The sequence below is a fragment of the Hemibagrus wyckioides genome, linkage group LG26 (assembly GCF_019097595.1).
Source record: "Hemibagrus wyckioides isolate EC202008001 linkage group LG26, SWU_Hwy_1.0, whole genome shotgun sequence".
Lineage (NCBI taxonomy): Eukaryota > Metazoa > Chordata > Actinopteri > Siluriformes > Bagridae > Hemibagrus > Hemibagrus wyckioides.
Genome location: NC_080735.1, coordinates 15,936,211 through 15,960,461, shown reverse-complemented (window position 1 = coordinate 15,960,461; position 24,251 = coordinate 15,936,211). Strand labels below are relative to the sequence as shown.

At 38.4% G+C, this 24,251-nt stretch overlaps 1 protein-coding gene and 1 long non-coding RNA gene across 3 annotated transcripts in view; one reads left to right on the top strand and one right to left on the bottom strand.

The window, feature by feature from the left end:
• The first annotated feature begins 1,228 nt into the window (after positions 1–1,228).
• LOC131346552 (uncharacterized) lies at positions 1,229–16,549 on the top strand. 2 transcript variants are annotated; one of them, XR_009203633.1, is made up of 5 exons: positions 1,229–1,680; positions 8,137–8,202; positions 8,341–8,765; positions 8,855–9,012; positions 11,632–16,549. It is a non-coding gene; the product is annotated as an uncharacterized LOC131346552 (long non-coding RNA). The 2 variants fall into 2 exon arrangements; XR_009203632.1 differs by lacking the exon at positions 1,229–1,680 and adding an exon at positions 6,922–7,445.
• A 2,206-nt stretch (positions 16,550–18,755) lies between these two features.
• The window catches only part of prkx (protein kinase X-linked), a 39,368-nt gene continuing 33,872 nt past the window's right edge, over positions 18,756–24,251 (bottom strand). The window contains exons 7-8 of the mRNA XM_058380515.1: positions 23,483–23,560; positions 18,756–22,573 (exon numbers count right to left, since the gene is read on the bottom strand). Coding sequence (XP_058236498.1) covers positions 22,448–22,573; positions 23,483–23,560 — 204 coding nt within the window. The 3' untranslated portion in view covers positions 18,756–22,447. The remainder of the gene's footprint in view (positions 22,574–23,482; positions 23,561–24,251) is intronic.

The window sequence follows — 24,251 nt, the reverse complement described above, 5'->3', positions numbered from 1 at the left end:
CTTGAAGTATACAAACAAGCAAGGTCAAAGGTCACAGCCATCTGCCTTTGCTCTTCACCATATTTAATGTGTCACTTTAAGCAAAGGTCTACTGAAAACACGATGCAGTCATTCATACACTAAAATGTAGAGAGAAGATTATGACAAAGAAGTATCATAAACTGTTTGTCCTAAAATATTTGTAGCTATAAAACCTGACATAATAATAATAATAATAATAATAATAATAATAATAATAATAATAATAATAATTATTATTATTATTATTATTATTATTATTCCTGTGTATAAATTGTGTGATTGTAAAGTTACAACACAAACTTGACATAAAACCTCCACATTGTTTACAAAAGAGCAACATAACATTAATCTACTGGCCTAATATTCTGACTTATATTACCATTTTTTTTTTACTAAATTTGTACAGAACAACTCATCTCTCAGACAACGTCACGTAATTGCTGGTTTTGAAAACACTTCCCCAACTCTTAATCTCTTGTTATTTCCATGTCAAGCTGAAGGGGCTTCCTGTTAAACGACTAAATGTCTTCTTAAGTAAAGTTCAGTCAGGGTTCAAAGCCTTGTCATTTACTTTGCAGCTCTCAATCTCTGAGAGCACACACACACACACACACACACACAAACACACACACACACACACACACACACAAACACACACACACACACATGGGGCTAACTGACCTATGAAGTTTGTGATCTTTATGAGTCACTGCTGGGGTTTTTAGTGTTTCAAAGTGAACAAACAAGCAAGGTCAAAGGTCACAGCCATCTGCCTTTGCTCTTCACCGTATCTAACATCATGTGTCACTTTAAGCAAATTGCACTACGGCATGAAAACACGGAGTAGGTGGTGTCACCGTTGACCTCTAACATGTCTACAAGGTTCTGAAATCACAATGCAGTCAATTATGCACTAAATGTAAAGAGAAGATTATGACAGAGAAATATCATGAACAGAAATATTTGGAGATATAAAGCCTGACAGAATATTAGAAATATATCTACAAAAATGTTCTAATTCTGGTCGATCACTGTTACAGATAAACCCATGTAAAGTAAGTACTTTGGAAATCTTAAAATATTAATAATTTTTTTTTAAAACATTACCATAATTTCCTTTCTAAATAAACAACATATTTAACTATATAGACAGAAATACTTAATTCTGTATTAATGAGGATAGCTATGTTGTGGACAAAAGTATAAAAATAATTCTATCCATGTCAGGTTTTAGAAGCCTGAAGTATAAAGTGATTTAAAAAAAGGGATACATAGAAAAATGAGTCACTGTTTGCTTTTGTTTGGCAGAAAGACAAATCAGTGGTTACTGGCTTTCTGAATTCAGCAGAACACACACACACACACACACACCTGTTGATTGGTAGAAAGTAAGTAACCGTGACCTGCACTAGTCACTGTACAGGATAATTCTGCTAAATGGTCTTTCATCCTACTCCCAGGATGCATTAGGGGTCGATGGTGCACATGGAGAATTCTTCTGTGGGTTCTTCTCTCATGCTGTATAGGTTGAGAAAGAGCAGGCTTACTGTGTCTGAGCAAAACACCATGACGCTGGAAAATAAACCCAACAAAAACGGGTCTGACGTCTCAGACATATGGCGGTCGTCTGTGTCTCAGGACTACTGAACAGAACTGAAGGTGAGACACACTTTACTGACCCAGTCTGTCTGCAGTAAATGCCATAGAGAAACATTTACAATGTGTTTAATGTAAGAAAGCTAAAAAAATATAAAATATACTGGATGCTCACTTGTAGATAACCCATTTACTGACCTTTTTTGCAGACTTTTTAATAGACAAAAAGTACACTGGGATTTTTCCAGAAGCATATTTTGGCTCAGTTAATAGCTAAAAAAGAGTACTTCAGGCAACACGTGTGGTCTGGAAAAACCCATCAGTTGTCACTCTGGCTGAATTCTAGCAAATAGCCAAAAATCTAATTTTGCCAAAATTAAATTTTCCTGCTTTTAACATACTTTGAGACCTCAACTTGAAAAGAAACAGAATATGTTGTCAAAATATAATATATTGTAGTATATGTCACCAAACATGCGTGTAATATATTCATCCTCATTTTCAGTAAGTGCTTTATCCTGGTCAGGGTTGTGATGGGACCATGAGAACACATCCTTGATGAGACACCAGTTAATTACAAGGCACCATTTATCTACACACTCACATTCACATAGGGGCAAATTTAAGGTCGGAAGTCTTCCTATAGGCAATGTTTTTGGGAGGAATATGGAAAAACATGCAAAAATCCACATAGGCACTAACCTGAGGTCAGGATCGAACCAATACCCTAAAGATGTGAGGCAGCAACACTATCATACTGCCAAAAGATGTTTTGGGGCAGTGGTGTATCAAGTGTTTAAGGCTCTTGGTTGTTGATTGGAGGATCAGGGTTCAAGCACCACTGTTGGGCAATTGAGCAAGGCCCTTAACTCTCCCTGCTCCAGGGGAACTGTATCATAGCTGCCCCTGTGCTCTGAATTCTACTTTCTTAGCTGGGAAATACTTAGTTATTTTTCTATATGTAATATATTGTCAAAATTTCACCAAAATGACCCATAACCATAAGGGATGTATCTTGGTAAAAGCAGCCAGTTTCCCTTATTATGCTTTTACCTAGCAGCCCTAGTATAATGGACATAATTCAGTACATAATGTCTGTCAAAATATCCATGATGCTTCTGCACCACAGTCAGGAAAGCTGCTAGTTTTTATAACTGTATCTTTATATATTAGAAAATGTCAAGATCTCACCACGTGAAAGGATCTCTCAGGCCGCCACATATATCCTCCAAAGGTATAATTTATACTTAGGCTTAATCTGTGTTTGAAAAACAACAAGACCTGGGGAAAGATCCTAGCATTAACTATGAAACACTAAGGGATTTAGTGTCTCTGATCTGCATTTGATTAAAGGGCCCTTTAGGCATGCTGTATATCCAGATTGCTCATTTACTGGTGTTTTATTTTGAAGAAAAATCCTTTGCTAGAATTAAAATCAAAGCTAACACCTGTCTCTTGAACAGACACGCTTCTGCTTCAGTAGCGATACGTATTCCACCTGGTTAGCACATGTTAGCACTAGTGATCCAGACTCGCCTGTCATCCTGTAACAGGGTCATGGCTTCGTACATGCTTGACCTCTAAGAAAACAGCCTTCATGTGTAGGGTCAGCCTATTGTCAATCAAACTGTACAAAGGGTACACAAAGTTTTATGCGGCAAACTGAAGACAAGAAGAAAAGAATCAATCAGATTCACAAATTCACACACATAAGTTTATATAAAGGTTGAGGTTGAGGTGAGGACAAGAGAAGAGGTTTCTGCCTTTCGTACATCATACTTGAATGTGAGATGAGGTCGATCTGCAGCATGTTCTTCATTTCACTGATCAAATTAAGTAAGAGTCTCTGGTTTACCCTGGTCCAGCATCGGCTTTTACTCACCCAATCAGTGAACCTAGTGCTTAAGGTCACGTAAGATTTTTATCTCGTTACAGTGTCATCTGTCAGGCAGGTCAGATATATTAGGCAGCAAGTGGGCAGTCAGATCTTGATGTGTTGGAATCAGGAAAGATCGGTAAGTGCCAAGGGCCAAATTGTGATGGCTAGATGACTGGGATCTCCAAAGAAGCAGATTTCCCAGTATGCACTGATTATAGTAGTACTTACCAAAAGTAGTCCAAGGAAGGACAACCAGTAAACTGGCAACAGTCTCATTGATCTACATGGTGAGAGAAGGATAGTTTGTCTGGTCTGATCCTATGGAGTTTGGAGCTGTGTAGTCATGCTGACCAATGTACACAATGGACATTGAGATTTAGAACTGGACCATGGAGTGATGGAAGAAGGTGGTCTGGTCTGATGAGTCATGTGGATGTCCTGGTGCATGTACACCACTTCCCTGGGGAAGAAATGTCACCAAGAAGCATTATAAGAAGGCAAGCCAGTGGAAGCAGTATGTGCCTCTGTTCTGTTGGAGGATGGGAACCTTGGGTCCTGACACTCATGTGGATGTTTCTTTGACATGTAACACCTACCTAAACATTGTTGCAGACCACGTACACCAATGGCAGTGGCCTCTTTCAGCAGGATAATGCTCCCTGCCACAGAGCAAGATTTGTTCAGGAATGATTTGAGGAACATGACAAAAAGTTCAAGGTATCGATTTGGCCTCCAAACTCGATTGTACATCTGTTGGATTTGCTGGACTAACAAGTCTGATCCATGGAGGACCACCCTGCTGCTGCTAACGTCTTAGTGCCAGATACCACAGCACACCTTCGGAGGTCTTGTTCAGTCCATAGCTCATGGGTCATAACTGTTTTGGCAACACAAAGGAGACCTACACACTATTAGGCAGGTGGATATAATGTTTTGGCATGTAGGTTATCAGTAAATCATTTATGATCCATTCTGTTTAAGCTTCTCTCCCATGGGTTAATGAGTTTCCACCAAAAAGGGCCATCTGTGACTCTGTACAGATCTGAATCACCATGCAGCTTAGCAACAATAAACAGCACTTCACATTTTTTATCCCGTGACCTCATATTTCAGTTTATTTACCACGGTGGCTTATTCTGTTCTGCTTAGCTGAAAGACAGCTAAGCCTCCAGAATGCCTGACATATTGTGTGAAGGAGCGGAAATTGACATTTTTGGTTTGTTAAAGAAGTCAAGAAAGGAATGACTTTGTTGCTAGATCTGGTGACTTTAGGAATGCAAAAAGAGTTTTTTCTTTCTATTTTTCTTATTTTCTTTTGGCTTATTAAAGACATTTTGGGCTCTTGAATAGGTTCATTTTGTGTGAATCATCTGTTGTAGGGGGGAAATCAAAGAATAAATAAGAAAATGTAAAAAAAAAAACCCTAAGGTTTTGATGACAACCTTGGTTTTCAACACATCAAACTTTCTGGAGCGTTCGTTTGGCAAACTATTTATTTAAGAGGTATGCAATTTCAGAGGCTGCACCTTTTTAAACGTCCATCCCCTAATCTAACACACGTGGATCTAATATTCAGATGTTCCTGAGGACTTTCTCTACTTGGATCAGGTGTCTCAGATTAGGGTTGGAGCTAAATGTTGAAGTAGGAGCTGTAGATCATAAGGAAACCTTTTCATACATTATGATTTAGCATGAAGATAACAGCAAATGAAAAAGCTTGTACTGTGGTAACCAGGAGCTTAGAAACTAAACAACAACATAGAACAGGAAGGTAACAAATCAAATGACTTTCATAGCTTAGCTGTAGATTAGACCCATTCAGCTACCTTTACAGTGGACAGAAGTCCTTTCACTTTTGTTCTTCTCCTCATCAAATTCTGTTAGAGCTGACAGATTTGTAGGTCACTCTCTAGACTTAAGTCTCCCATGCACTTTGTCTTGCTTTCCTGGCCCGGTTCCGCACTCCCTCCTCTTGGACACAGCCTTACAATAAACAGCCTCTGAGCCTGCTGTGTGCAGCTGGACCTGGTGATCAAGCAGAGGTGTCTGCAACGGAAAACATGGCGTGTTGCTCCACATAACCTTACCTGAGGCGGGGAACCATTACCACCACAGCGAGGGGCCAATGCCAATTTATTGCAACCTGTTTACGGTAAAAGGCGTCAGCAAATGAATTCTCAGAAACATATCATGGGTGAGGTGCTGCTCTAGGCATTGACTGTTTTTTTCCAAACATAAAATAAGCCTAGACTTGGACTATGGGGTATTTTTCAAACAGGTCATGAAAGAAAATGTATCCATTGGGTTTGAGGTTTTGAGGATTTGTAAACTGTTCATTTCCTCAAGTCCTAAAATGGACAATTTATATAAATAAACTACTTCAAATATAATCAAATTTTGATGCTGACAACTTCATTTGTCTTGTAGCTACTCAAGACATTCCAGAGTGGTTACATCAAACATATCTGGTAGTTTATAACCGAGGGATTTATGCTAAGTTGTTATAACACAGTATTGATAAATGTGTTACAGGACCCTAATAATAACCCATCAAGCTTCCTTTTGAATGCACAACTAAGCTCCAGTTTACAGAAAGACCTACAGGTTATCTCCAGTCCAGCAAGGAGAAGGAATAGAAGGCTGGCTTTATGGATTTTGGCCCAAATATGTAAGTTCCCACTCAGGACCGATTCTGGGCTCGTTTGGGGGCAGGCTTTATAAATGCAGGTTTGCTTTCACTTTTGTCCAGGCAAGATTTGCAGAACACCAAGCTGGATCTTATTATTTTTCTTTAGTACCATCACTGAAACTGTGAAGAACACCATTTTTAAGATGCTTGGCTTGTTTTCATGCAGGAATACTGCAAATGATGTGGTGTTCTTGTACGATTTTTAACAGAAGTCTGTGTATTTCATGATTCTCTCAGTGCAAACACCCAAAGTCCTAGAAAAGCTTGGTTTAATAAATCAATATGGAATTTGGTCTCCTTGATCTACCATACTAACCCTTTTTTCACCATGTATCTTAAAATAGGAAATACCTTGACAAGTTGACCCAGTTACTGTCCTTGTCCAGGGTTAAGAAATCAGTCTACGACTGATTGCAAGTAGAACAGGGACGGGTTTTCTTCATCACTCTGATATTTAAAAACAGCATTCTGTCTTCAGCAAACATACACTCTGGGTGATCTGAAAAAAAGCTTTTAAACTTATTTGTCATCACCACTCAAGCGCACTACCCTGCCATATTCCTATTCCTCTTTGTTATACTATATACAGCACCCTCATTTATATTCTCGTCTGCTAATGCACTCACAGTGCTGAACCCTGGAGGGACACATTTCTACCCAGTTTGCTCATACCGATCTAGACTGGTCTAGACACTGCTACGAAGCATTGCAATTGGAATTGCTTACTCATCACTGTTTTACTTCAAGCCTTTGACTTGATAGACCTAGGTCACAGGATTGCTGGATGCCAACATCTCTGACCTGAAGCTATGTTAAGTCAAAAATAATTGCTAGCCGAGACAAACACTTGTAGGTTGCGCTATCTGTAGCCCCATTTTCTGGCCCTTAAATTCTGCAGAGCATGACTGTCCGAGTTTTTGTAGAGATGTGGTTTGAGTTAAAAGCCTGTCACAGAATGATCTTTGCAGTTGAGCGTTGCGTCACTCTGTTTCTGGAGTCGTTTGTCTCTATTAACGAATCATTGAGGCCTGGAGAAAAGGGGGATGGAAGGAGACTTAAAACCTGGGAAAACTGATTAAAACAGTCTGACGAGGACCATCTGTGGAATGCCATTTTAATGAATACCTTTCATTTGGGGTTGTGGCATTCGAAAGGCAAGTAGCTGCCGAAACCTCATTAATAACATCCCAGCTGAAAACCAGAGAGCAAGAAAGAAAAACAAAATCTGATATCATCTTTCTTAAGCAAACATCACACAAGGTAAGACGCCTTTGTTTTGCGTAGGAGGTTGTTGGTTTTTTTTTTTATCTTAAAGGGGAACAGAAAGGAATCATTACCTAGCAATGAACTGGGAGTTTTTGAGATGACACATGATGAGATGGAGAAAAAAAAAACCTTATAAGGAGCTTAAAGACAGACCGGACCATGCCTTCAAGGAGAGATAGTAGTCAGCAAAATATTCTCCCAATGTGTGCTTGCCCTGTGTTGGCGCCCAAATGGAACCAGAAGCAAATGTTTTAAAAGACAATCATTTTTACTGTAAGTAGAAAACGATGTAATTACTACCTGTAACGGTACAGCCACAAACTGCTTACACACAATTAACCAAGCAGCTGCTCGCCACATTCAGAAAATAAAACACCAAATTACACACACCAGATCCGCATACTTATACACCCCAGCATGTCCAAGAAACCTTTGAGGTTTTGTGCTAAAGAACAGATGGGTTCTCCAATCTCACGTAGATTGTGGATTTGTCTAGACAGTATCTGGGCAGTATCTCGATAGCTTGCTTTAATAAAACGATGCAGATCTAAACGTTAAGCTGTGAGAACAGAAAAAGCTCCATCCCAAATCATTTCTTTTGCTATTTTATAGCTGTGTGCAAATGGATGTGAAATCTAGGCCAGCTTTCTTTCTAATTTTTTTTTTCTTTTTCTTTTTATTTCAGCTGAATTGAGAAGAAGCAGTACTTACTTTGGTGAAGGCCAATGCCAAAAAATGACTAGGTCTCAATGTACGGTCCTTTTTATACAAACTTGCAATTCACTGTAGAGATGATTCCTTGTAAAGACAGATATTACCACACTGCAAAATATGCATTTGGAAAATAGATGACAGCAGAGACAGATGGAATATTATTTGTGTGCTTCAGGGAATTTTAATGGATGAACCTCGGCACATGGATCCCTTTCAGGGGTCGGGTTTTGAGGGTCCAGCATATGGAAAGAAGATTGCAGGACCACCTCCAGTGAGGGAGAGGCAGAGAGATGACATTAGACAACCCCTACTGAGCTGAAGATGAGATTTTCTGGCATTATTATTGGTTTCATAAAGCTTTTCTCAGATTTAAATCTTTTCTTACCAGTAAATAATCCGGTATTTAAAAAGAAGTGATAAGAGCATGTTTTGTTTCCTGTAAAACAACCAGGACTGTGTTTTTAATCATTGTATAGATGTGAACATTAGCCGGACCACGGTAGCACTACTTCACCAGGACAAATTTGGCTTCTTGATGGAATGTAGAGCCAGCCTCCATGTGCCAAATGCTGACACACAAAAAAAAGGAGAAAGGAAAAGGTAGTAACACTGAAATAATCATAGAGGAAATGGAAGTTTATTGGATCTGCTTTTTTGTATTGGGTAGTAACTGGTGATTTCTTTTCCAGTCTCAAACGTTTAGCTTATAAAACCCATTTGGACAAAGACTCGAAGTTTGTGAACCTTGACAGCGGTGGATTCTAGTGGGAAAGAAAGTTAAATAAAGAATACAAACGCAGCTAATGAAAATAAGACTTGTGCATTTCAAGACTTCCAGGACAATTATGTGAGTATTCTGAATAAGAGCAACAAAATGATAAGATGACAAGCAAAATAACACCACAGACTCCATCCCAAACCACAGACCACTGAGTTAGAACCTTATTAACTGCAGATTTTCTTGGCAATATCACAGTAAGCACTAGCAACTTAATAGAAAATCAGAAGAAATTTGGAATCGGCCCATAAATTCAATGGGAGTAAATCATACACTTGAAAATAATATAATTTAAAGATAAACAGTTTTTACTCAGTGTTCAGTCCCTCGCACAATAATGAATATTTACCTTTATGGCATTTTCTCCGTCGCCATAAATCCCGAGCAACATACACTTATCTCATTTATACAGTTAAGCAGTTGAGGGTTAAAGGCTTTGCTCAAGGCCCCAGCAGTGGCAGCTCGGTGGTTCTGGAATTTAAAGTCTCAATCTTCTGAAATATTGATCAACAACTTCCCACATCGAGCTCTGGTTTAATTCAATTTCAATTCAATTCAATTTATTTCTATAGCGCTTTCAACAATGGATATTGTCTCAAAGCAGCTTGACAGAAATATAGAAACATAGAAAAATGATAAAGTTTAAAGTTACTATTTATCCCTAACATTTATCCCTAATGAGCATGCCTGAGGTGACTGGAGGAAAGGAAAAACTCCCTGAGACAGCATGAGAAAGAAACCTTAAGAGGAACCAGGCTTAGAAGGAAACCTCATCCTCATTTGGGTGACACTGGACTTAGTAAATAATGTGAATGTTAATAATGTACTTTCTACAACAGGCTCTAGCTTTAGCTGAGGCCAATTATGAACTGGAGTGATGTAGCTGAGGTTAAGGACCTGTCTTGATATTTCTATCATTAGATGTTTTTCTGGGGCAGAGTGGTTGGGTTCATATTTAAAAAAAAAACAATGTTAAAAGCGCTAAACACATAAAAGTGAGTTAAATTAAACCGAGTGTCCTTGAATTAAACCTCTATAACCTATCTATAACCAACTCAAAGTCATTTTTTCATAGGTTCTGTCTTAGTAACCTGAGCATCTGTTGGTATTAAACACACCTATATCTCTCACCTATAATGCCACCTGTGCCATCTCTTGATCAGGGTATTATTGCAAACATTCCACAGTAAGGAAACCATATGAACATTTACGATAACCTTTAATAGGAGACTATGAACATGTTCACCCATGTTTTGCTGTTGTTCAAGGCCCCAGGCTATAAAAGAAGACATACACAAAGTTCATGTCAGAAACTCTACCTGACAGTAATGGCCGGGTGATGACAGAGTGTACATTGTAGAAGGTTGAAAGTTACACGATATCCGATTTTTTTCCCCACCAGGGTTGCCATGATCGTGAGTTCAGGAGAGAATAAGAAAATAGCTAGGGGATGCCAAGATCTTGATTTAAGGCAACATTTATTCTAATAACAAGCTATGGCAAATGATTGGAACGTGTAAGCACAGATAGTGTATCTATGATATATGGAAACATTTTTGTTCTAAGACATATTGCAAAACTTGAGAAAAAGGGGATTATGGAGTGGATCATGGCCATATATTCTGGCCATACAAATGAGAAATGCATGCCGTCCACGGTGTTTCTTACAAAGACAAAGAAATTGAGATGTAGTTGAGCCAAGACCTGGCAACCCAGCAAGACAATCTCTCATCCTAGCTTCAAATTTATAACGATGACTATTGTAAATCATGCTCACTTGAAGCCACTGGATATTTTTTAGTGAAAGATCTCAGCCATCCAGATAATGGACTCTTCTCTCTTCTCTTCTTGATTCTTTCTGAAGGTTATTCAGACCCTTAACCAGGACTTAGATCTTGGACTCCACCCATTACTTCAACTGGATTTTGCCCAGGATATATTACACTAAAACTGCACACAAATGTACTTGCATCTATCTATCTATCTATCTATCTATCTATCTATCTATCTATCTATCTATCTATCTATCTATCTATCTATCTATCTATCTATCTATCTATCTATCTATCTATCCCTCTCTCTCTCTCTCTCTCTCTCTCTCTCACTAGCTATCCATCCGTTCATCCATCCATCTCTCTCTCGCTCTCTCTCTCTCTACCATCTATCTATCTATCTATCTATCTATCTATCTATCTATCTATCTATCTATCTATCTATCTATCTATCTATCTATCTATCTATCTATCTATCTATCTATCTATCTATCTACATTTTTTACCCTAATACTACCTGTACAGGTATATTCTATTTTTATTAAATTTATATTCAATCTATTCTTATTCTATTTTCTTGACACAGAGAGTTAGAAAAAAATGCATTTGTCTGCATGTCCTATTGCGTACGGTTGTGTATGTGACCAATAAACACCCATGATTCATTACCACTCCTCAGATCGAAAGCAAGTATATAATCCGCCAATGGCTAGTTCTGAAATGATAAGGATTCTTGAGGTTTCCCAATGATAGTGTGAGAGCTTAGGCAGTGGCACCGCTCAAAACCCGATAAACAGCTATCTTCCACTTCCCAACGAGGCCGCTGCATTCTGTGACGAGATAACATGCCAGGAAGGCCAGATCTCTGAACCACATCAGCATTTGTACACTATTAAATCTCGCTTCTGCTTTTCAGCTATCAGACTGTTTTACGTTTCCCAAACCGATGCCAAGAAACCGTCTTCCTGAATCCACCTGAGCGCTGCCAGCAGGGACTCATCACCTCTGTTCTGCAAAGTGTGTCAGCGTGTCGAGACCTGAGTGTGTTTTACAGGCGTCATGGATGGAGCGACAGGAAAATTGGTCCTACAGCAAGAGCTGTTATTTCGTCTTGTAAATCAATGTGTACTTCAGCATAGGGACAGATGCTACATGTTGTTGTGTATTGTGAGGAATCTGTTTATCATCCATGGCAATGTGATGGAATACTGGCACTGATAAACTATGAAGCTGTGAAGTGTATCCAAGTCAACCACTAATAAAAGATCATTTCGAGTTAGACATCACAAATCAGTCAATGCTTCAATGTGAAAGATTCAATTTCATAAGGTAAAGTCAGTTGCATTGCTATTTTATTTACAAAGCAGAGATCTGTAATGATGAGTATGTCTTTTTAGCTGCTTTATCCTCGTGAACCCCGGATTCCACTCCTCAATGATATGATGAGTCTTCTATTTCTCCCATCTTTACTTAAAGACCGTTATTTGACTTTCATGTCTGAATATCCCTCTTAACTTGAGATCAGAGCAACAAGAACCGACTGGTTCCTCCCAATGTGTCTCTAGAGTTTTCTTTAGACCTGATCCCAGATCTCAAGAATGTTATTCATCCCAAACTCCCAAACTCAGCTGTCACATCCAGCATCTGTTTTAATCAGGAAAAACTGCAGGAAAGATTCAGCGTTAGATTGACCTAGTTATGATCTCATCATATCAGCTAGTTTCAATAGTGTGTCAGTAATAATTAATCCAACTTAAGAGGCACAACATATAGCAGCATATTGATGTATGTAGTTTACAGATCTTGTCTAAAAAATCTTACAAATGCTTTGAATGGTGTGTCGTCGTTTGCGACAGCCGCTTCTAGTAAGTTTAAACTTTAATCTTATTGGATTTGTTGCAAAGCAATTAAGTATATGAAGTGCAGAAAATCATGAGGTCATCATAACACAAAAGCACTAAAGCCAGACTTTAACTTTGATGCAGATGTGCTTCAGCCACATCTGCACTTGGGTGGACAGAGATTTCTTCGTTGGTCCTGATAATAAAGATACATAGATACTCTATAGTATCTGTGTCCTCATTAACTCCAGTGTTAGAGACACTTGTCTCTGTCCGGCTGTTAATCCAACACTCTTTGCTTGTGAATTCAAGGAAATAATTACTGCCTCTTCAGCATGTGGGTCAGTGGTCTGTCCGGTGAATTAGACCAGCTGCTGAAAGACATTAAAAAAAATGAACATTTGATATCAGGCTAAAACAAACCCAGAAATCTGCTTTCAGCAACTGTTGCTGTCCCAGGAGGCATGACACCAATCCTCCAGCGGTGGGTTCTTTTCCAAAGTCATTCAAAACACACCAAGCAGCTGCGTATTTTGGTCTGGAGACAATAAATAGCGAATACAACTGAGGATAAAACAAGGCCAAGAACTCCGACCCTTCCATACACTGATTTCCCAGGTGTCAAATCAAAGCTTTTGAGTTTTTTTTGTTAATTATCGTTACAGAGTTGTAACAATGCGGACAAATTTTTAGTCACGGATCAGTAAAGAGGCTGACTAGTCATCTTTTCCATAGTTATAGCAAACAAAAAAAGTATTTCGTTTTTTTTTCTTTCTCTGGTCTTTCTCTGGATGAATGATGTGATGTCTATAAGAGCAGCATCTGGAAGGATTTCTGCCAGTATTTGTAGTGTCCGAGTCTCTGAAGGTCAGACTCTGGTCTCAGGCGCTGGTCACAACCACATTCACTTCCACTTCCTGTAGAACTGACTTCAACTATTCTGCAAATCATTTCAAACCAACTAACTAAAATTAGCCTGTTTTGCCTCCAGATTGCCTGCTGACTAGTGAATGAATTGGTCAACTACTCAATTTAACCCAGATTCTGAAACCAGAGGAGGAGAGAGGCAGCAGAGCAACTCTTCCTGAGTGCGGGCGTGGCCGTGTGCATGCGTATGATGACAGGCCTCTTTGATCTTAGCACACCTCAAGCTTTTAAGTGCCCTAATAAGAGCTGCAACCCTGTCATTCACGCCAAGCTGCTTTTGTCGAGGGACGTTGTTGCTGACCCAGAGCTCTTCATCCAGCGATCTCTTTTGTGGTCTGCAGAAGGTCGGTTAATGGAAAAGTGTGTGCGTGTCGTTGCATTAGTCCCTTTAATCACATCAGACTCGTGTCTCAATTACAAGGTGGAAGTCGACGCAGGAAAACAAGGTGCCTTGTCTACGGTTTATACTTATCATGAAAAAGAGCTCATATCTGCTTGAAACTTTCTGTGAGAGACGGCTACTGTGCTTTTTTTTCTCTTCACATTTCTTTTCCTTGAAATGACAGCGAACTGAAGAAAGATATTGCAGAGATGAATTCCTTTGCTAGACACTTTTATCTTAAATAATTTAGGACAGGACACTAAAAAAAACTCTTGATTTGAGAGTTTTTAAATTTCTCATCCACATTCCACACAAATGACTGTATACGACTATAATAAAAAAAAGATCATTATTTATAATCACACTCTCCGGTGTCACCCAAATGGAGGATAAGGTTCCCTTCTGAGTCTGGTTCCTCTCAAGGTTTCTCAGGGAGTTTTTCCTCTTCGGGCTTCCTTACTAAGGATAAATACAAATATTACTTTAAATATAAGTCTAATATTAATCTTGAACTTCTTGTACTATATTTCTTATATTTTGTAAATCTGCTTTGAGATAAGTCCATGGTTAAAAGCACTGTACAAATAAAATTGAACTGAACTGAACAGATTTTAAATATACTTTTGAAATTCTAAGAACCTCTGCACCATCTTACATCAGATCTTTTAGCACTACTCGACTGGGCCCAGGGTACAAGGTAGGTATGATTCAAGACTCTCCTCTGTTCTGGCAGCTAGGAGGTAGAATGAACTTCCCCTAGATGTTTGAACAGCTGATTCACTTTCGAGTGAAGACCTACTTCTTTCTAAAATATGTAAACTAGTACTTTTTTCCATAAAACTTGTTTATATTACCTCTCAAAAGTGGTTAAGACTCATAGTACACTTAGTCTGTGAGACATTAGGTCATGGCCGGCCCAAGGGATGGGGTAGCTTAGTGCTTAAGGTGTTGGGATACTGTTTAGAAGGTTGTGAGTTTGAATCCCAGGTCTACAAAGCTGCCACTGCTGGGCCCCTGAGCAAAGCCCTAAACCCTCAATTCAAGTCGCTCTGGATAAGGACATCTGCCAATTGCTAGAAATGTAAATGTTTTGCATGTGAAATAAAAATGTTCTTCTGATTTGCTTATCCTTCTAGATGTCCTAGTGTGCTTCAGGGCTTAATAGAGTTATCACACCTGCTGGTCAAAAATAGGAACTGCAACCAGAGCTAATACAGGCCCATTGGGGTGGGAACCATGCTGCCCCATGCTACTGCTCACTGCTCTGAATATTTATTGAAGGAGGAGCAGTGTACAGGATAAATAATGATAGGGTTGCCAGTGCCTTTGATATTAAACCAAATACTCTGATCTACTCTTATCACAGTCAGTAAATATAAGTGTGTGGATGATGTACAGAGCAATTACTATTGCAAAGATTGGGTGATGGACAGGGGCATTATGGAGAAGATAATGCATGGACAGCATGGTGACCTTCTTTTCCCGTGTGAAGAGAATCCCTTTTTTTCAACGTCCAGAGTCTTTGAGAAACCTGTCAACTGTTCATAATAATGTCTGTGTGCTCTTCTCTGGCTGTATTAAACTCTCTGTCTCTGTCCTAACTCACCAAAATCTACGGTCATCAGAAGTTGCTAGATCTACCCCCAAGGGGTACCACCCAAATGCCACACTATTTTATCCTGAAAGGTGCAATTTAGTTCACTGCTCTGAAGAGACAGGAGCCTAAATTTGTCTGCTGATGTGTCAAAACATGCGTTGTCATTACATAAATGTCATCAGGATTCAATAAAGCAGCGGGCAACTATGTCAACAAAGCTACCCGCAATTTCAATGGAATCAGAGGGGCTGGAAAAAAGTTGCCCTTTTAGCGAGGGATCTCACAACATAGATCAGCCTTTGTTTAATTTTCCTAGCGCAAGGATTCCAACTTACTTATAACGTTTCATTAGAATAAATTAGATGATGATTAATGAAAGTCTTCAAGAGCTTGTTGGGTAAAATGAGGAATTAGGCATGTCGGAATTAATCTGCAAGATCTCGGGAAGCAGGGTTCGAGGAGAAAGTTAAGATCTTGTCATCTGGGATTTCCAGAAGCTTTCGCTCTTCATCCAAGTTGGCCTTAACACTGCAAAGCCATACTGGATTCGGAGAAGGTCAGCGAGTCTTGGAGGAGAGTGAAAAGTGAAAAGCCCGGCTTGTTCTTTCAGGATAACGAAAGGAGACGATGATGATAATATCGTTCAGCACTCACCAGTGAACGAGTTTACACAATGGAGGTGTGTTGTCTCAGTAAGGATTTATAGTGGCTAAAACACCTACATAACATGTCGTGCGTAATACCGCGGCGGGTTAAATATTATTTCAGAATATTAGACATTACTTACAGACACTTATGTCATGTAGTGAGAAGGTCAAGGAGATGTTTAAGGGTATAGTTGCAGCTTGCTATGCTTTCTTGTAGCATTTCCTTTAAGGAAAACTGGAGAAGTCTCTTTTCTATTTTTTTTTTCAGCAGTGGAAATCACAACTCAGTATTATCATACCTATAATGCCTAGAAATAATGTCAATTATGGAATTAAAAAACAAACAAACATTGGTTATATGGGAGAAAATGTTATTTAAAAGAGAAGATAAAAAACTTCAGTCAAGTCCAATAAATATACAAAATATTATTATAATATTGTGCTTACTTCTCTGAATAGTGGTCATGTTTAAAAAATAAACAAAATATTATTGTACATTTAAATATTGTGCTTATTTATTTATTTTTTATTTATTTTTAATTGTTTGTTTGTTTTTACCATTAAACATCTATATGTGGGAATTTTGTTGAAAAGAGTTGATTAAACAACTGCAATAAATAGACAAAATATTATTTGTAGATATTTTATATATTGTGTTTATTTCATTAAAATGTTTGTACTGAGGGAATTTTTTTCTTTATTTTTTATTTTTATTTAAAGGGTTCCTTGAGTGTAAAAAGTTTGAGAGCCTTTAAAGACATTTATCATCTTTGAAAAAGCCATTAAGATCCTATTATACCCTCACGGTTGTTTTTTTTCAACTGTTCGGAAATATCACAAGGTTGAAAAGCAAACTTTCGAGGTGGGGAAGTCACATTCGGAGACACGCTGGGTTTAAAGCCGGAGTCCACAAACTCGAATGCTTTCCTGAAAAGCCGATTTGACGATAAGTGTCTTGTGTCACGTTAGTCGACAGGCTCATTTGTCCACACCAGCAGGGGATTTAAAAAATATCACCGAGAAGAGAAATGATTGAACCAAAGCAAAACACTACACTATAAATACAGCATACTGCTTTATATAAACGGAACAGATGGATAAAGTATGTCAGAGTTTTACTTAAATACCAGAGGAAATGCAAAAAAAATAAAAATAAAAACAAAAATAAATAAATAAATAAATCCAAAAGAAAGTGTAAGCTGTGACTTTTAAATATACTCGCAAAAATACTAACAAGTAACAATGAAATGCTTTTAACGGATTGATTTAAGCAATGCCAGATTTTCCATTTTATTAATTATCGAATAATACAGAAACATAATTAAACTGTTTTCATAATAAAGCCAGTATGCAATTTTTCCTGAAAGTAAAATCTTTATTTTACTGGTCAGATACATGACTTATTGCATAGCGCTTGCTAATTAGTAATCAGAGGTAAAATATCCTGTAAATAACAACAAATGAATTGAATCGGACTTGCAATCTATAGCTACAGGTATTTATGCTAGTCTAACCTGGCATTAGGAAAAAAATGCTTAAAATGTTTTAAATGTTTAACATTTTTAGTGTTGATTAAAGTTAAATTAGACTTCATTTTAATATAGTGCAAAAACTACAAAACATTTCTAAAATAATAAAAAGTATAGTACAATTATTCAGGTATTTTACAGCCATGGTGAGGGATTTATCATGTTGGATGGTTCTCGCTGCATCTATATGATTAATAGTTATAATGATTAATAGCTAATAGAAAATAAAAGCATGTTAAAGGTGTTGGATAAGCAACAACATTAATAAGCATTTACTACAGCATTTTTCAGTCAGAGAAGAGTGTCATCACGTTACAGCCTTCATATAATTCACTGTCTCGATCTGAGCTGGTCATGTTACGTCAAGATCAATCTCCTGACCCATTCTGGGTTGATGTCATCAGCAGCGTTTATTCCATTTAGGAAAAGCTTTTTGTCGAAGTGGACTTTGTGAAATGCATGTGAGCCGATATAAAAGGTTAAGGTCTTGTGTAAGAGTTAAACTGTGGTTTCCGGTCAGGTTTGACATGCAGATTTACATCCTTCAGGTCAGTTGTAAAGAACCAGTGTAATCTTATTACATAAAGAAATATCATGCTGAAAAAAAATAAATAAAATAAAATAAAAAAATAAAAAGTCAAAGTAATTATGTGCAAGGTTTTGTCATAAAAATAAATAAGTAAATGTAAAATAATTAAATAAGTAAGTAAATAAAAATCTATGAATAAATAATTATATATGTAAAAATTTATGAAAAGAATTAAATAAAAAAAATAATAATAGTAATAATAATAATAAATGAATTAAATTAAATTTAAAAAAATAAATAAATAAAAAAAAAAGACAAAAATGTCACAGAAGTGTCCACATGAAAGGTTTATTCTTTTCTGGTTTGTAGCTCATGTAAACAGCAGGTAACACTGCACTTACACCACTTTACATACACTGTTTGAAGGAAAAAAAAAAAGCAACCAAAGGACCGACATCATTAAAAATCAGTATAAAAATTTCCTATGTTTTCTTTAAAGCAATATTTAAGTTCACGGAGCTTAAATACTGCAGCGATTTTCACTGTAGCAAAAGACATCGAGAGGTAAAAAACTGAGAAAGGTAGATGTTTCATTAAAAAAAAAAAAATATCAGTAACGTTGTCTAGGACATGCGAGAGACAGTGTAGGATGTAAGATATGTACATGGTGTTGCTTCCTATTTCTGCATTATAAAACTTCCTGAATATTAAAATCCAGGACCATTTTATTCCGTTCTTTTTATACCCAGCATTAAGTCTCAAAAAGCTAAGAGATCCACACTGGGAGACTTTATTTTCTACAACAATCAGGGTGTTCAGTTGGGCATAATATTTTGGGAGTTGCCATAGTTATGAGTGTCGAACCTTCATGCAGTGGATTAGTTTGATGTGTAGGGGAAGTTTCAGCTGTCAAGATTTATGTATTTTTTCCTCCTCGCTGTCGTCTGGTTCCATGATGAATCCACACGGTACAAGCTAGCAGTCAAACATCAGGATATTCACGTCAAATAGTCCCAGTGAATATTCTTCTTCTTGGTCCTTTTAATAGTCAAGACATTTAGTTTGAACTTAGTTAGCACAGTTATACTCGAATCAAATGTTTTGAAATAAGCAGCTGCGACTTGATTTTCATTCTTGACTTCATTTTAAGCAGAAAGAATAAGAAAGGAAAGCATCAAGAAGCTGAAAGTGAAGATGTTGAAGAGAGTGTGAATCTTCATGAGGAATATTTTTACGGTTTTGTCGGTTGCATAGACAAGTTAACTAGTATATTTACTAGCTGCCGCAGTGGCGGGGGAAAAAAAAAAAAAAAGAGGCTGGATAAATGTACCTGAATGTACAAATACACAAAACTACACTATGGATGTTTTTTGTTTTGGTTTAATGGACTGTTAACACTTCAATATCACTTTGCATGTAATACAGCGGGTTATTTATTTGAACTCATTTACATTTATGGCATTTGGCCACTCCCCTTCCTTTTTTTTTCTTTCTTTCTAGCTAGTCTTAGTGTGAATGGTGATGAAAGGCGTCTCTAACAGACTTACATGCCTTCAGATGTTCCTATATGTATATATACACCCATCACCTCCTCCAGCCATGGTTAGTCTGTAATGAAGTTTGAGAATCACCTCTTTAAATACTGTAACGTGATCCACATTTATTGCACTGATGCGTTTACTTTCCTTATTAGCAGTGTCGCTTTAGAGAGCATTAAAGCTGAAACGAACGTTTTGTAACAGGTTTTCTTCACTGCACGTTTATAAATAACAATAAAACTCCTGAAACAGGTTTGGGTTTTAACTGTAGAGTGCAACCCGTGTAGAAAGAAGACGTGTTCATGGAGAAGAAAAAGAAGAACGAGGAGAGGAAGAACTTGATTTGGACACACACACACACACACAAGCTACTAATTTAACAGTAAACCTAAGTCCCACATGTCTATACAGAGATTTTATATTCCAGAGTCAAAAGTGATTCGACTGAACCAGTGGCTTCAAACAAACTAGTACCTTTTTTTTCTGTTCTAATTTACACATCCTAACATAAGGCCACATTAGGCAAGTGCTAAAAGTCTCGTTACGTACATGCAGAGATGATGAGGAGCGTGAGGAAGCGTCACTCCTGAAGCTGCATCAAACCTCGACAGAAAAGCTACCGGTTCAAAACGTCAAGAAGCACCACGTCACGTTGAGAATTAAAACCATCAATAATTTGACTAAAGTTTATAATAGAGATGCATCGATACAGATACTAAGATCGGACAGATACTTTGAAATAAAATGCTCCGAAAGCAGGTGATACTGTGACACAATGTTGATCTGGACGATGGCAATCAAACCAAAGCAGACTACTAAATGTGCTCTGAGAAAAAGGAGGAGGAACTACACACCTACAAAAACAACACAAGGTGCGTCCCAAATCGCACGATACTTACTCACTTTTCTGTTTCGACCTTTTTAGAATATTTTCATAACAATTAAAATTCAAATAAAATCACAAATTTCGTTCTGTTCCGATTGTTCGGAATAAATATCACCATGGCAACACAAAATACACCAATCAGGCATAACATTATGGCCACCTGCCTAATACTGTGTTGGTCCCCCTTTTGCTGCCAAAATGCAACAAACTGTGATGCACTGGGTATCCTGACACCTTTCTATCAGAACCAGCATTAACTTCTTCAGCAGTTTGAGCAACAGTGGCTCGTCTGTTGGATCGGATCACACGGACCAGCCTTCACTCCCTACGTGCATCAATGATCCTTGACCGCCCATGACCCTGTCGCCGGTCCACCACTGTTCATTCCTTGGACCACTTTTGATAGATACTGACCATTGCAGACCGGGAACACCCGACAAGAGCTGCAGTTTTGGAGATGCTCTGATCCAGTGGTCTAACCATCACAATTTGGCCCTTTGTCAAACTCGCTCAAATCCTTACACTTGTCCATTTTTCCTGCTTCTAACACATCAACTATGAGGACAAAATGTTCACTTGATGCCTAATATATCCCACCCACTAACAGGTGAGGAGCTAATCCACTGTCAGTGCTCATAAAGTTATACCTGATTGGTGAATATAATCTTTAACTTGGATCCATTTGGAGGAATCCAGGTGTGTCCCAAATCACATACTTATACACAGCATTGTGTAGTATAAAATACCTTGAGGAGTGGTTTTACACTAAAAACTCGAAGAAGAAGAAGAAGCAGAAGAAGAAGAAGCGCACTTCATGACACTTCATTCACTGGACAATCGCAGCTTTGCTTATGCATAGGCTAGCAGGTGCTCACGCTGATTTTCAAGATGGCTGACGACACTCCATTGTACGAGACGTCTTTACAACACTGACATTGTTATTTGCAATCGACTGTGAAACTTAAGACTGCTTTGGGTACGTGATTTGGGACACAGCTAGAATCTTCCCTATCGGGTCTTATCCAGTGTATTGTTCTTGCTCCTTGGCAACGAGGGATTCTGACGCAGCCAAAAACAAGAAAAGGTTCTTTACATACAGCTGTAGGGAAGTGTACATCTGAAGAGGAACAACTTCAACCCTACACCATCCAGGGTAACTAACTTTTTTTAATGAACTCACACAAAATAACAAGTCTAGTAGCCTAAAATCACGAACACGCACTTTTGTACTATTTAACCCAGGGAAAATAAAATAACGCTGAATATATGGTTGGGTGACTTCCCTGATTGTTCACACTGACACAGATATGAAATGAGGAATCAATCAAGCACTACTTGGTATTTGGTCTGGTTAAAAACAAAAAGCAAGGTATCGATGCATCTCTACTCCAATACATCACGTTTGTCTTATTAATCATATAATAAAAAGCTTTAAATAATAGTATATTAAACCGTCTGACATCAAGATGAAAAGAACCCTTTGTTGTTGGTTCTCCACATCGCATGACATCACGAACACACGAGTCATTGTTTCCGATAGCTTGATAGTTGTTGATGTAAACTTTATCGGACTACTGGCTTCTAGTGTGTTCTTGGCTTAGACACCGTTGGAAAAAACATTGGCGCCTTTTTATTATTATTTTTTTGCAAATAGGCTCAGAGAAACATAAATAAATAGCACTTCCTTCTCTCCACACTTGAGGATCTTGAGGATGATGGTGATGGTAAACATGATGACCGAACGTTCTCCGTGTCCTCAATCGAGTAGTGAGAGGAGAGCAGCGAGGCCGACCACCACGATCACAATGGACGTGTTGCACCAGCGGAGGAAATCATGGTTCCCTCGTTTTCCATTTTCAAAAGTTCTTGAAGATCTCGAGGTCCTTTGGTGACACTGGAGTCTCTTTTTTCCACTCGTCCTCAGGGTAAGCTTCGAAGTTGGATGTGTCACCTTCGTGAGATACCTTAGGAACTATAGGGGGCTGTAAAAAAAAAAAAAAAAAAAAAAAAGAGAGAGTACAGGGCCAAAGTCTTAGTATAGTTTTGGAAACCATAATGAATGGACTGGGATTAATATCATTTTTCTTTAAATTGTTTTTGCTAGACTAATCACAGCCGTGTCCAATCAGCAACAAGCTTTTGTGTTAATCTTCATGTGTTTCTTGAATGTATTTTTTGTCCTGATTTGATGTTTGCTTTGTAATTTCTAGGACATTTCCCATTTCCCATTATTGTCCACCGCTGAGGTGGAACAAGCAGGATTAGCAAGCTATTTTATAGTGATTTCTCTGAAGCTGTAAACTATTCATTGGCCTCAATGACAACAATGTATAAACAGTTGAGCAAAATTTTTAATGATATTTATTATTTGGAATCATAAAATGAGGATTTCTTCAGTTCGTTATTAGCTTCCATTTGGGATCCTACCCAATGGACATCTACTCATGCCTTGCATAAATAGTCATAGCCCTGACCCCCAATTCCTAATTATACCCCTATATGCCCCCCCCCCTCACAGGTCTGGCTAAGTCCCCCCATTGGCCTGGCTATGTCCCCCCACTAACTTGGCTACGTCCCCCACTGGTCTGGATATGTCCCCCCACAAATCTGGCTGTGTCCCCCCACTGGCCTGGTTACATCCCCCCACTACTCTGGCTATGTCTGCCCACTGGCCTGACTATGTCCCCCCAAAAACCTGGCTATTTCCTCCCACTGGTCTGGACATGTCCCCCCACTGGCTAGATTATGTCCCCCCACAAACCTGGCTACATCCCCCTACTGGCCTGGGCACAACCCCAATTGATCTGACTATGTCCCACCATTGGTCTGGCTACATCCCCCCACTGTTGATTACCATCTGTGACACTAGAATCTAAATGAAAGAGATTTACCTTTAGTTTCCTATTTGGCACAGCATCCCAGTCTATAGTCTTAAACCACCTGTGCTTTTTCACGTCCTCTGCTCCGTTCTGCCAAATAAGAAGCACATAAAGGCCTCCATAAGTGACTTCAGACAGATAAACAAAGGAACCTCCGATTTGAAAGACTGCTGAAATAATAAATCAATAAAAGAACACTCATGCGTGCTAATGGAATGCATTACTTTCTCCATGGGAGCGCAGCCAAACAAAAAATCTCATGCATATGGGAATGTTTGTGCGAGATTCATTGATATAGTTCAGCATTGTGAAATTCGGAGACCTTTCATCTTCGTTATGGCGATCCATAGCCAATAGGAGACAAGGACGCAGGAAAAGGAAACACACAAGTTCACACAGGATACATGTGGTAGGTTTGTCAGATGACTTCAGCGCTATAAAATATCTGGAATCGTTCATCAAGCTGATGTATTACAGCAATGTAAGATCATGTCCATCTTCCTGTGAAAGAGTAAAGGCTCTTTCCTTCATACTTATTGTCCTTAAACCATGAAGTGCTTAGATGACGGAAAACAGACAGTCAGATGAGCGAGAAACGAGTGTGATGGCAATAAACTACTGTAAGAGATCTTTGTGAGAAGTTAATCTAAGCGTGCTTTCTGCATGGATGCAATATTTTAATATTTTGATACACTTCGTGGCTATAGAACACACACACACACAAAAAAGCTTACGAGTGGTAAGACAATCCACATTTGCTATGAGTAATCATGTGTGGTTT